At 37.7% G+C, this 13,597-nt stretch overlaps 1 protein-coding gene across 12 annotated transcripts in view; it reads left to right on the forward strand.

Annotated features, from left to right (window-relative positions):
* The window catches only part of LOC138831335 (ecto-NOX disulfide-thiol exchanger 1), a 542,641-nt gene that overhangs the window by 324,960 nt on the left and 204,084 nt on the right, over nucleotides 1-13,597 (forward strand). For 11 of the 12 annotated variants that reach the window (XM_070028466.1, XM_070028467.1, XM_070028455.1 and 8 more), the window contains 2 exons: nucleotides 9,676-9,819; nucleotides 10,687-10,824. In XM_070028466.1, coding sequence (XP_069884567.1) covers nucleotides 9,750-9,819; nucleotides 10,687-10,824 — 208 coding nt within the window. In that variant the 5' untranslated portion in view covers nucleotides 9,676-9,749. The remainder of the gene's footprint in view (nucleotides 1-9,675; nucleotides 9,820-10,686; nucleotides 10,825-13,597) is intronic. The other variant, XM_070028465.1, reaches the window with a different exon arrangement.

Raw genomic sequence — 13,597 nt, forward strand, 5'->3', positions numbered from 1 at the left:
TGTGAATGGATAGAAGTAGGCAGTTCAGAGACAAAAGAGTACCTACAAACTTGTGTAGGCGGCGGCAGATTTGTTTGGAGGCCAAACTGCTGTGTCAAATATATGAAGTGCATTCACATCCAACAATCAGTATAATTCTGTCTATAGAAATTTTGAATACTATTTTTATAATTTTGTTTCTGAAATTATTTGCTTGCAACTTACTGCTTTTCATCTAAAACCATATCTGGTTTCTGCCTAATTGTACAGACTCAGAAATTTCTGCAAAGTGAAAAGTACCCCTCCAACAAATGATTTTTTACTTTAAACAACTCTCATTTGAATGACTTGGTAGTTATCGAAATAGAAAATTTATAGGTATTTAGTTACATCACTATTTGTTTTTATTTTTTATTTATTTTTTCTTTTTGGGGTCCGGTTGTGGGGCCTGAACTCTGGGCCTGGGCGCTGTCCCTCAGCTCTTCAGCTCAAGGCTAGCGCTCTACCACTTGAGTCACAGCTCCACTTCCGGCTTTTTTCATTTTGCTTATGTGGTGCTGAGGAATCGAACCCAGGGCCTCAGGCATGCAAGGCAAGTGCTCTACCACTGAGCCATCTTCCCAGCCCACTATTTGTTTTTAATAGTGCACTTTCCATCATATGTTGGCACAAGACATTTTCAGGTCTCTAACATTACTGCAGACTTCTCAAATGCCTGCTTGATAATGCAGTGGAGTTAGGATAACAGAAACCTTCCCAGAGGAGATGGACCCTTTGCTTTAGAAGACTAATAGGAAATGAGATACTTTTTGAGGAGCCTCCTTCTCCCCCTTCCCATGCAGAAAGATTTTTATGCAGCTCCTTAGGAAGCACATATCTCCTTCTGTTCACAAGGAGAATCACGAGTGAGCACTAATGGGGCAAGGTGGGCATGGTGGGTGTAATATATTTATACCCTTATGAAAATCCAGGACCAAGATGGAGAGGGAATGGAAAAGCTGTTAATTAGACTTGAAATGAATGTTTGGCAGTAATCTTCAACCCTGCCTTTGATGCTGGTGCCTTCCTCTGAACATAAATCCCTTCAGGAACATCTATGTGAATCACTGATGTGCAGCCACCTTACTTCCAAAGGTCTCTGGCTATCCAAAACAGAAAATAAAGACATTCATTAAAAATGAACCAGAATAATATTATTATGTGTATTTCTGAAGGCTAGAACTGCTTTTCTGTGCCTCCCAGCCTGCATCTAGAGCAACTGTGGATCACACAGGCCTCTCTCCTCTCCAAGCCCATCCATTTGGCTTTTGTTGAACATAATCAATAGCACCAGAGGTTTGACCCATTTCCTCAGAATACCCCCTGCAAACTAGATTTCCAGCTGCAGTGCATTATCAGGCTTTTGTGTTCCTGTGGACTCACTTAGGAACCCACCAATCCAGCTGCATCACCCATAACCCCCATTTTGGTGGGAGGAATAAGGGCCCCTGCCCTTTCCTCCCCTGGTAGCCAAGCAGAACCCAGCTGCAGTGAGAACAAAGTCTCTAGCCCTGGGAAACTCATTGGCAGGAGCGTATCAGGTGGAGTCTTCAAGTCCTGGGGCATCATGACTGCAAGGCTAATAATGTTTATTCATTGGGTTGCAATCACATCATTAAGAGCACATTAGCTTAAAGAGTAACTAACATGTTCTTTGTAACTACTAAAGCCAACAACATTAAGCAAGATGAGCCACTGGTTCAGGCTGGTCAGGGTCTAGTCTAATTTTATTGCAGGTAGGTTTCCATAGATTTAGGGCTGTAACCTGGGCCTTTTGGGAAATAGAGAACTCATTTACAAGAATTTGCAGCCATTTAAGGGTCAGTTATTTACTCACAATAATTAAAATATTTTACTTTGTAGCTTAATAATGCTTCCCATGGTCTGGTCAAGGTAGAAAATGAACAGATAATGAAAAAAAAAGCCTGAGCACTAAACAGGTATTAAGGAATGATATGCCTATTTTCTTTAATGTTCTGTTAGTCCATCCTTTAGAATTTTCCAAATGTGAATATGAAGAGAACAGAAAGCATAAACCTAGTAGTGAAAACTACCTTGCTGAATTTCATAAATTAGCCTCTGATTTACCTAGATGGAGCTGAACCTCAGTAACTTTCTTCTGCAGATAGTAGTCATTTTGCCTAAGGCCATGTGTCCCTATAGGAGCAGCAGAATTTGGGTCAGAAATCAGATGTGGCTCTCTTCTCCAAATAAAGCATCAGTGAGGGAACTTGTCCAGCTGAAACTGGACAGTTGCCTGTAAGAGACATTTCTGAAGATTTCTATAACTGAGAGATGCTGGGATTGGTGTGCTCTTGACTATCATTGGATTCTTTAAAGCTCTGTGCTTTATGAAGGTGGATATATTTGTTCTGAATCACAGGAAAGTGTGCCTCAAGTGTCTCTTGTTGTGTTGATGAGTCTAGCCTTAGGTTTACAGCTGATATTGCTTCCTTTAATAACTCACTCACATCTAGCAGAGCTGTGTAATGATAATTTTTGGATACAAGTACATTTTGGAAGTAGAAGAGAACAACAACAAAAAGGACAAAAGATTGTGAATGAGAACAATTGACACCCAAATTGAAGTGTGTTGAGTCATTACACAAGTCATGCATACTTTTCAGTATAATATTGCCCTTCCGAGAAGATTGTGAATGGCCTAAATGTGGAAAGCCCCGCAGTAAAAAATGTCTACACCAAGAATTGAAAATTATGTATTTTCACTATGACATCCAGGCCAATATTCTTTTGTAAGAGATGTAATTTTTCCTCAAGTTCTCAAAATTGCTCTCTGTCATTTGTTCATTCTACAAATATAAAGTTTACCCTTTGTCAAAAGCAAAGTTTCCATGAGAAAAATAATTTTATCTTACATTTCATACATATACATACAAGCATACACATTTATGGAGTATTAATATTCTGTATCAGAAAAATAATTGTTTTTATTCTTCTACCCATGTTAGTTTACTTACCTGGGCAAAATTCTGGCAAATTTTGTCACTGGTTTTCATGATTGCAGAAAAATACTTTGTCTTTCACCCTCTGTGTGTCTGGATGTCTTGTCTTGTCTGTCTGTCTCCTTTGCTTTTTCATGGCAGACATGTCATAGGTAAAACATTATTTTCCCAGTAGCCATTCTCCCCCTAGAATAAAAAAAATGATTTATAGTTTAGAATTGACTGCTTGACAAAATAGATTTTTGTGTTTGTATGTGGAGGATCATAGATCTGCAGTGAAAATTTGTGTTTAAGAATCAGCCCCCCCTAGAAAAAGAACCAGCCAAAAGCTTTTCATCTTCTGTGATATGTGTCAAATGGAAACTTTTTCTTTCTTCTAATTATTTCATTTCTTTATTCTACATACATGCCTTTGTTCCACTAATGTATTGCATAATGGGTGTAGAGATGCAACTATTAATAGATTTGGGCTCATTCAAAGAGCAGCTGTAAGAAGTCTCACAAAAGAGCATGCCTGTAACCTGATGATGACCTTGCACTGGCTGCTGGGAGGTGTGGGATCTTAAATCCAAACAGATGACTTGTTAAGTGCACCAAAGCTTATCTTATAATCTCTGACAGATTTTCCTAAAATTGTTTTTCTTTGACACTTCAAGTTCATTGGCATTCAAGTTTCTAAGAGACATTTTCTTTCTTTGCATACTCTAACTTTCAGACATCTAAGTTTTGGGATTGAATCCTGGAAGTGAACATGTTGGTTGATGCTATTCACTTATTTCTTCTTTTTTTCCCTCTACTTTTATTTCCTTTCTCCTTTTCACAAATTCATTTGTAAAAAATATAATTTTATGTATATATATATGGAATTTGAAATACTTTATAAATGTATTAATTACATGGAGAGAGAAAGAGAGAGAGAGGGCACTTGCCACATTCCATATGTTAGCTGTAAGGTCTACAAAAATAACTGATTTCCTTTATCATCTAAACTTAAGTTGTTTAGGGAGATGAACAGCAATTGAGAATATGGCCTGACCTCTTTGGGGACAGAGAACTATCTACAAGAGCACAAATGAAGGAAGGCAGAGCTCCTTTGTCTTCCTAGCTCCAAGGGAAACTGAAAAGCTGGTTAGAATAGGAATTCCACTTCTCCTCAAATGTGCCATGAGGTGATGAATGTCACATTGTGATGATTTTGAAAGGAATCAGTGATTTTTATAAATACATGAAGAAGGGTTTAGATATTAAAAATCTTTCTGACTTCATGAATTTGATGATACTGTGAAACACAGACTGATGCAGAGTTCACCCCTTCCTAAATACATTTTTTTCATATTTCAGACTTCTGCGCATGCTATTTCCAAGAGGTGACTTTTCTTCCTTCATGAAGAGCTTATAAGCATTATTAGATAGAATATTCCTATTCTTATTCAGAAACCCCCACTTAATATGTCCTATCTTAATCTCTTCTTCCCTGTATATCTAACAGAATTGAAAAATCTTATGTTGTACCACATAGGATCTTAAATTCTCTCCATTATCAGCTATCCTCCTCTTCAATATCATCATTAAACTTTCTCATCCAGAGTCCCCAGCATTTAAGGCAAGACTTCGCTGGGCCCTTGTGGCTCATACCCATAATGCTATTTGTTGAAAAGGCTGAGATCTGAAGGACTGTGGATTGAAGTCAGCCTGGGTAGAAAGTCTGAGAGAATCCATCTCCAATTAACTAGCAAACATCTGAGCTAGAGATGTGACTCAAGAATTAATGTACCAGGTGGTCACACACGCTGAGGCAAGTGTGAACCATGAGTTCAAACTCCAGTACTAGAAAAAAAAATACTCCTAAGAATTAAGGAGTAGTATAGTCTAACGTTGACTAACATTTCTACAGAAGAAATAGGAGGAATATTTAAATTGTGTACTTGGAGTAAGCCCACTGAACATGTACTTTAGTCACATATTTTCTCTATAATTCCCCATGATCATGCATGGCCACAGATCACATCTCTGTTCCCTCCAAGGCAGTCTGATTTTGTCTTTTATCACATTCTACAGAGAAATTCCACTCTGCCCTCAATCTTGTAAATTCCTCTCAACTCCCTGATCAGTAAAATGAAATACCCAGTAGTTAACACAACCTAGTCCCCTGAGAAGCCTATGTAGTAACTCTCTGCAGTAACTAGAGCAAATCCTTTGTGGAGAGGTAATAGTGAAAGTTTTACCAAGCAGATGAGAGACACTAAGCTTTCTAGTTGTTTTTCCAAGGAAAAATTTATCTGCACTTCCAATTGAAAAGAGAAATGCTTCCTTTACTATTTTCATTGACAGTTACCTAATATTAATACATAAGAGAGATTTTAGTAGTATTTTCTACTGTTTTAATCTGTTGAACATTTCTATAAGCTCCAATGAATATGCTACCAATTTCATGAAGACCAAAGTTAACATTTACTCAATGATAGCAGAGTGAACTTTGGGTGGAAAACCATCTTCCTTTTTATTGTAAATACTAACCATGGAAATACTAATGAAGAATTCCTATTTAACAAGAAAGTTTCAGACATCACATAAAATAAGTTTCCTTTCCTATTGATTCTTTTTTGATATTCATAATTCTGTTTTTCTCATTATAATTACTTTGTTACTAAACTAGGCATGAATCTAAGGAATTAGATCCAACAAAGTCATTTTTAATTACAAAATTCAGTGCCTATCAGTAGCTAGCTAACAGAATCTATGTTTTATGGACAGGAATAGGTAGGTTTTTATTATTCAAAATATGTGTCCCTGATACCTGTAAGTGATGAAGACTAGAAGGAGTCCTATTAGTAAAAGAGGGAGTAACCTGTGTCCTTTGTAGGGCAAGTAGTATTTTCATAGGGTTCTTGGTTAGTTTCAAAACGTATTGGCTCTGTTGTTACATCCCAAGGAAATACTGGGCATAAATACATCTTTGAATAGTTCTGAACATGCAATTGATTGTGGGCTTAATGTGTCTTAAATTTAAAAAGAACAGGTTAAGTCCGTGCTTGTCACTCATTCCTGTAATCCTAGCTATTCAGGAGGCTGAGATCTGAGGATCCTGATTCAAAGTCAGTCTGGGCTGAAAAGTTCCTGTGAGACTCTTAGCTCCAAAAACCAGAAGTAGAGCTGTGGCTCAAAGTGGAAAAGCTCTAGCCTTAAGTAAAAGAGGTCAGGGACAGTGCCTAGATCCCGGGTTCAAACCCCACAGCCAATGAAACAAAAAATAAACAAACCCAATGATGTTCACTAAACTCTGGACAGAGCTACTTTTATACTTGACATATCACATGACTGATTGTTTTGTGATAATCACATCTCAGTAAAACCTGTAATTACAAGCTTCCAATTTCATAATTGGTTGTTTTTGTTTTTGTTGATCCTGAGACTTGAACTCAAGGCCTGGGCACTATCCCTGAGCCTCTTTGTGCTCAAGGCAAATGCTCTACCACTTGAGCCACAGAGCCACTTCTGGCTTTTTCTGAGTAGTTTAGTGGAGATAAGAGTCTCACAGATTTTCCTGCCCAGGCTGGCTTTGAACCATGATCCTCAAATCTCAATTAGAAAGGTTTTTGTACTTGAATAGGAAGGAAAAAAATCTAGAGGGGAAAAAAAATCATGTATCTTTTAAGTGACATTATTTTTAAAGGAATTGTAAGGAAAAATATCCTGCTCCAATTTAGGTGTGGCTCAGAAAACTAGGGCAGCACTTCCTTTTAGAAATATCAAGTGTTATTCACTGTTTTATAAATAATTACATAATTATCCACTAGAACACAAAGATCCCAGGGTACCTTAATGGAAACACTACACTTGCAAATAAAATAATAATAATTATCGCCTACCAAATTCAAAGTGCTTTATTAGCCATAATTTTTAACTCCCCACATCTCTGTGTGTAAATAAACATCATTACGAAAATCTTTTCTATAGTTTAGATATAAGAAAACTAAGGCAGATAAATTGATTTGAATGATAAATTAGGCATTGTAGTCTTGAATCATTTCAAGAGGCAGATATTCAATAGGAACAATAGATGTTAGTTGAGTACAAAAATAGTTCTTGCAGCTATTCATAAATTACCTGGAAGTAATTCATTATAAATCTCAACTTTCTTCCAAGTCTTGTGATAAAATTAATTTGCATTTTGTAAACAATGTTGTGGCAGTCTTGAGACTATCAGAAATGCTTAGGATGTGACTGAGTTTATCTTAGAGACCCTATGCTAGGTACTTGCTGGCCATATGAAGTTGTATGTCATTAAAACCATTACTTTGGAGATTGGGAGGGATGTAATAAATTGCATGTCACAGAGTTCAATTAGGGGATAAATCAAGGTTTACAAACCACATTTTCCTAATGGAACAAGGTGGTTTTTTTCCAATGAAATAGGAACAGTTTGTTAAGGTGGCCAAGAAAAGTATAGGAAGGAGCTATGGTTTCCAAGCCACTTGATGTCCCTGTGTAGCATGACTGTAATCCACTGATAAGTACCACTGGAACAGACAGTTACAGAGTCAAGGAAAGTGAATACCATCCTAAAATACTGTGGCAAAAATTCAAGGTGAAATGTGACCGGAGAGGCACAAGTCATAAAGCCTACAAAGTTAAGGGATGTTCTGTGACATAATGTTCCAGATCTGCAAACTCATTAGACAGAAAAAAAGAAAGAAAGGAAAAAGATGTGATTGATGCACATTTGGAGAGATCTGAGCTAGAAGGAAGCCAGCCAACTACACTTCATTTGGAAGATAAGTAAGACAAATAGTGACCTTGCAATGATCCAAGACAGCTCTACTTCGGGGCCATTTAAGAGAAGAATGAGCACATGCTAGCCTGGCTATGCCTTGGTGCTCTGCAGTGGTTGGAGTGGAGAGAGAAAAGTGCTTTGAGGTTTAATCATAGAAAGAGTGCTGGTAAATGGACAGCTACAGGGCAGCCATTTAGGTTAGCTCTGTTTTTCTTATGCTATTGAATTTATTTTCTATGGTAAGAATCTCTGTCTGATTCTCTTATTGCTTGAGGTAATTGAGGCATAATACATTTGGATAGTAGAGTTTCACGGCAAGGTGTGAAGTATGTGTTCTGAGGACAGTTTACTTCCAAAATTGAACTTATTCACGCTGCTGGATGATAGATGATGGGGAAAAATAAATCACTGTGTTACCCTTCTTCTTGTTGGAGGATAGTGAACTGCTGAATCCATGGAAATCCTGTTCTCCTTATTCACCTATCCCTGAGACCTAGGCTTCCATTTGAATGGAACTTCTGCTCCACTGGCAAGAAGCATTTCAGTATTTAAGGGATTGTTATTCTTCAATCTAAATATCAAAGACATGCAAGAACACACACTAATACTGCCAAACTTCATATAAGGTACACTTGAGGAACAAACATTTAAATCTAAAAATGTCATTAGCAGGGCTCTGGAAAAAATATTTCTACTTAAATAAAGACAAATTAAATTCAACCTTATATCTTTACATCAGCGCTCCTTAAGGACAAACTTTTCAGATCTCTTGTCTAGATGGTAAACTAGTGCAGGTTCATTTAAAAATCAGAACACATTCCAGGTGCCAGTGGCTCACACCCATAATCCTAGCTGCTCAGGAGGCTGAGATCTGAGGATCATGGTTCAAAGCCAGCCGGGGCAGGAGACTCTTATCTTCAATTAATCACTCAAAAACCAGAAGTGGCACTAGAGCTCAAGTGGTAGAGCATTAGTCTTAAGTAAAAAAGAGGCTCAGGGACAGTGCCCAGGCCCTGAGTTCAAGTCCCACAACCAACCAAAAAAACAAAAAAAACCAACAACAAGAAAACCCCAGAACAGGTACATGTTCTGGGTTTGCATTTTTAAGAGTGGAGAGAAGGCACACTATTTTACAGTGCAATATAAAGAGGCCTTTTATAACTGTACTAGGGATTTTATTGTTATTTACATATTTAAAAAGGCTTTAATCTATAGTAAAAACATGAACCTATGGATTATGAATGTATGTGTATGTGTGCTTAAGAAGGCTTTGTGATTCTAAGTAAAAGTCAGCCAACTATTGGCTAAAGTTAGCATTCCATACAACTAAAAAGACAAATGATTTTTCTTTTCTACCTCAGCCTTCTAGATTTCTTTTACACACGGTATGTTCTTCTTCCCTCTGGCTTTTCTTGACTATTACAGCTCAAGTTCCCACCTTTGCCAGCCTCACAGTAAAAGGGATCTTCCTCTTCCTCCTATTTTTCCTATCTGAATACATTTCACAGACAACAGTCATCCAAAATACCAACATCAATTAATTTTTTAACTTACAGAAAAATCACCTTGGTCCTAGGCTGCCTTCTCTATTGATGTACAGTGTATGGAAAAACCTGTGTCAGGGCTGATAAGCTCTGGCTATGGACCTTCTTCAGGAGGCAGGGCTTGTATGCACTTACAGATGGTTCTGTTTATCAGCCAGCCAGATGCTAGGTGAGAGGACAAACAGGTTGACCCATGGTGTTCCAAGCAATTGACTGAACCACAAGACAACTGCTAAAGGACGGGCAGGAAACAGCTTTATTTCTACCTGCAACTGCTGGAAGTTGCTCTGTGTTGTTTGTGTTTGTGTAGAGTTTGGTCTGTGAAGTTCTGTCTGAAACTATTAGGTTTCTCACTACTCTCCTTCCCCTTTTGCAGAATCTGATGATCTCAGAAGGGACCCTGCATTCAGCCATCAAAACGGTCCTGCCTCCCAGTATGCTTGTAATTCAATGGTAGATGCAGGACGAGTTGAGAGTATCACCCAGTGCTCCCAGGAAATTCCTCAGATGATGGCTGCAGGTAAGTGATGCTGGACAGCATAGCACGTGAAGAAGGCTTTTTGCCTTTTGGTTGGGAAAGCTTGCTTAGCCATGAAAGTAGACATTGGACTGGAGGCTGGGGCCCTGAAAACCATACAGGCCATGAAGTTAATGAAAACCATATAGCATTAACTCAAATCTAACATATTCTACTATTTTTTTAAAAGCTCCATACCACTTGTTTTAAATTTTTATTTATTTTATGAAAGCCATTGCCTACAAGAAATGGATTGGAAAAGTCACTTTTCTTTAGTAAAAAGCTTTCAAAGGAAGAAAGATGTGACATTATAGACAGTACTGAGGGTTGGCAACTGTTTTCCTTTTCTATATTATTTTTATTGTGTGTAAATAGTTGTATAAAGGGATTGTAATTCAACATATCATTTTATGAGTACAGGGTATTTTGATCAGTTTTCAGAGTAGATAGATTAGAAGACACACCTGATCCAGAATCACACCTGGAGACAGATGCATTTATTTATCCTTAGTCTACTAGCCAGGTGACTTGCTTCTTACTAGGACAGTGCTGCTGCTTTGCCCCACAATCTTACCACTGAAATAATATTTCACCCACAGAAGGAAGCGGTTCCTTATTCTTTTTTTTTTCAGGAATCCTAAATGGAATACTGATTATAATACAATACATGTCATAAAGTTAACTCCCAGAAAGTGTTTGAAAAATCTTTATGTTTATGTCTGGAGGGAAAAAAAGTGCTATAGATGGTATTGCTTTATTCTTTTTAATCGTTTGGGAATGTGCAAAATGAAGCCTTATATCTCTAAAAATGAGATTTTCTTTAAAGCTTTTTGCCTATTGACCCTAAGACACAGTTTGCTTTCTCCACAGCAGCTGATGGTTTGGGGAGCCTAGCAATAGACACAACCCAGCTCAACATGTCCGTGACAGATCCCACAGCCTGGGCCACAGCCATGAACAACTTGGGCATGGTTCCCGTGGGGTTGCCTGGACAGCAGCTTGTGTCTGGTAAGCTTCCTCTTGGTTTCAAAGAGACTTGTGGCAGTGCCAAAGGGTGAGGGTGACAGGTGCCTGGTAATCTTTCTGAGCAGTGGGTGTTGAACATGTTCCTTGATTTATGATTGGGGCATGTTTAGCAGACTGCGCTGAGGATTCTTGTTCTTACCACCTTGCTTTCCTGCCTGTCAGCCATTGTCAAGAGGTGGTTACTGCAATCCACAACATCTCTCCCCCATAGCCTTGTGATACCAGTTCATTTCCATATTGGTAAAGAGTGGCTAGCACCTTCCATTTGTAGAACTCTTTCTTGTACATTCCCCCATTTGATTTCTGTTTTTGTTTGAGATAGATAAATATATGATTTTGTCATTGTTTCTTGCTAATGTTCTCTTATTTCAAGGAGAAAAACAGAAAACCACATTTGAAGTAACTTGTCCAGCACTGAGGTGACAGCTAGAAATGAAGCTCAATTGACATGAAATGCTACATTTTCTGTCCACCACTCTTTGGAATAGTAATACAATGCAATCAATAAATAACATGTTTGGGCTGGGAAGGTGGCTCAGTGGTACAGCACTTGCCTTGAATGCCTGAGGCCCTGGGTTTGATTCCTCAGCACCACATAAGCAAAATGAAAAAAGCCAGAAGTGGCGCTGTGGCTCAAGTGGTAGAGCTCTAGCCTTGAGCTGAAGAGCTGAGGGACAGTGCCCAGGCAACAGAGTTCAGGCCCCACAACCGGACTCCCCAAAGAAAAATAAATAAATAACATGTTTGGAAATATCACCACATTAAAGGTTGTTTAAAGATCTGGTCATTTCATTCAACATGTGTTCACTGAAGAGTTTACATATGGGTTGTAAAAAGTGATTTGGAAAGTAAAATATATACATTTATAAGGCCTCGAGAAGCATGTATATCTAAACTGGAAAAGGGCCTAATAATAAGAATAAAAAAATAATATAGATCAGGTAGTAGCACAGACTAGTTATGTGGTCATTTCCAGATTGATCACTGGGGTTCTGAGGGACAGGTTATGTCCGAAGAGATAAATCACATCTACATGTTGGTACCCAAAGCAAAGCTTAATTGGTAAACAAAAATGGTCCTTGCTTTCCCAGGACTTGCAGTAGAGAAGTGACAGCGAAGTATAACGAAGTCTTGTTGCAATAGCCTGGGACAACATGTTATATGAGATAGATAGTATGTACTAGGCCAGTTGTTTTGGGATGCTCTTAAGTTCTGTCCATAAACCTATGTACTTGATGCTTTCTTTCCTTTGCTTCCTTTCTCCTGTGTGTGTGTGTGTGTGTGTGTGTGTGTGTGTGTGTGTGTGTGTGTGTGTGTGTGTGTGTGTGTGTGTGTGTGTGTGTGTGTGTGTGTGTGTGTTCATGTGCGGTTCAAGTATAACTAGTGACAGATAAGAAGTTCTACTGCTAGTAGAAAACTAGAAGTAGAAAACTTGCCTATCAACAAAAAGGCCCTGAGTTCAAACCCCACCAAAAGTCTAAATTAGCTGTATTAAATTATATTTATGGGCATGCATACATTATGTGTATGTAAATACATATACATACATACACATTTTAAATTCAGGGCTTAATGCTTGTCAGCTATGTAGGTGCTCTACTACTTGAGCTGCATTCTCTCACTGTTTTTTTTTCTTTTGTGTTCAGCTAAGATTTTTGCTTTGTTTCATGGTGGGCCTTGGATCTTGATCCTCCTATTATACCACTCATGAAGCTAGACTTATTTTTTAATATTTTAATAAGATAAGAAGATATGAGGGTAGCTAGGAGATGGGAACCTGAGGGACAGAACAAAAGATAAAGTTTGAATTATAAAACATATACTTAGGATATGTACACAATTTTTCAAAATGCTGTAGTAGGTATACAATTAAAGATTAGTCTGTGGGGACATGCTAATAAATGACATTTTCTATCTGTTACACAGGTGGTTATTACATAGGCTTTATTCTCAAAAGCATATCTGGATAGGTATTTTCTTCTGATACTCAAAAGTAAAGACTTGTATTCTTCCAAGTTTTATCAGAAACCTAATTGAAATATTCAGACATCAGAAATTGCATTACTCTTGTCTCACCTCTCATTTCTCTCAGAAAGTATAGTATGACTTCTACAGTAAGCCAAACCCTCAATAATTCATTATTTTTTCTTATGATTTTGAGTCTTCTGACATTTTAACTGTGGCCAATTTATGATTTTCCCAGCAACTTACCATGAAAAGAATTACAGCCCTCCTCGTTATCGAAGATTTACCGTACCTGCCCTGAATTACATTTTCTCTCTTCTGTATTACCCACACTGTTTTTTTGAGCTTTTTGGAGTCTCTCTGGGTCTCCCTTCCTCCTTGTCACCACCTGGCTGACAACAAAACTTCTCTTTGCTTTGTTCTCAGGGCTACTTAGCCAGAAATGCTGGTTGAACTGGCTGCTAGTCCAGTTTCGTTGTGTTTGGTTAGTGTTTATGTACTTTCTTGCACTCTTTCTTTCCATACAAATGTTTCTATCATAATGAATAAAAATGTTTTATTTTGCATTTTTATTAACATCTTATCTTAAATTTTTTCTATTTGTACTTTTGTATTTAAATTTAAAATGATTCATCAGATAAATTATTCAGTTTATTTAGATATTCTGAATGTTTTTATTTATATTTTCTCCATTTTTACTCTTTCTTAATTTTCCATAATCATTTAAGTAGTTGTCCAAAGGAGTTGTCAGTTAACAAAGCAGTTTATGAATATTGTGCATTTTGCTCAA

The sequence above is a fragment of the Dipodomys merriami genome, unplaced genomic scaffold (genome assembly GCF_024711535.1).
Source record: "Dipodomys merriami isolate MVZ:Mamm:240054 unplaced genomic scaffold, mDipMer1.0.p SCAF_192, whole genome shotgun sequence".
NCBI lineage: Eukaryota > Metazoa > Chordata > Mammalia > Rodentia > Heteromyidae > Dipodomys > Dipodomys merriami.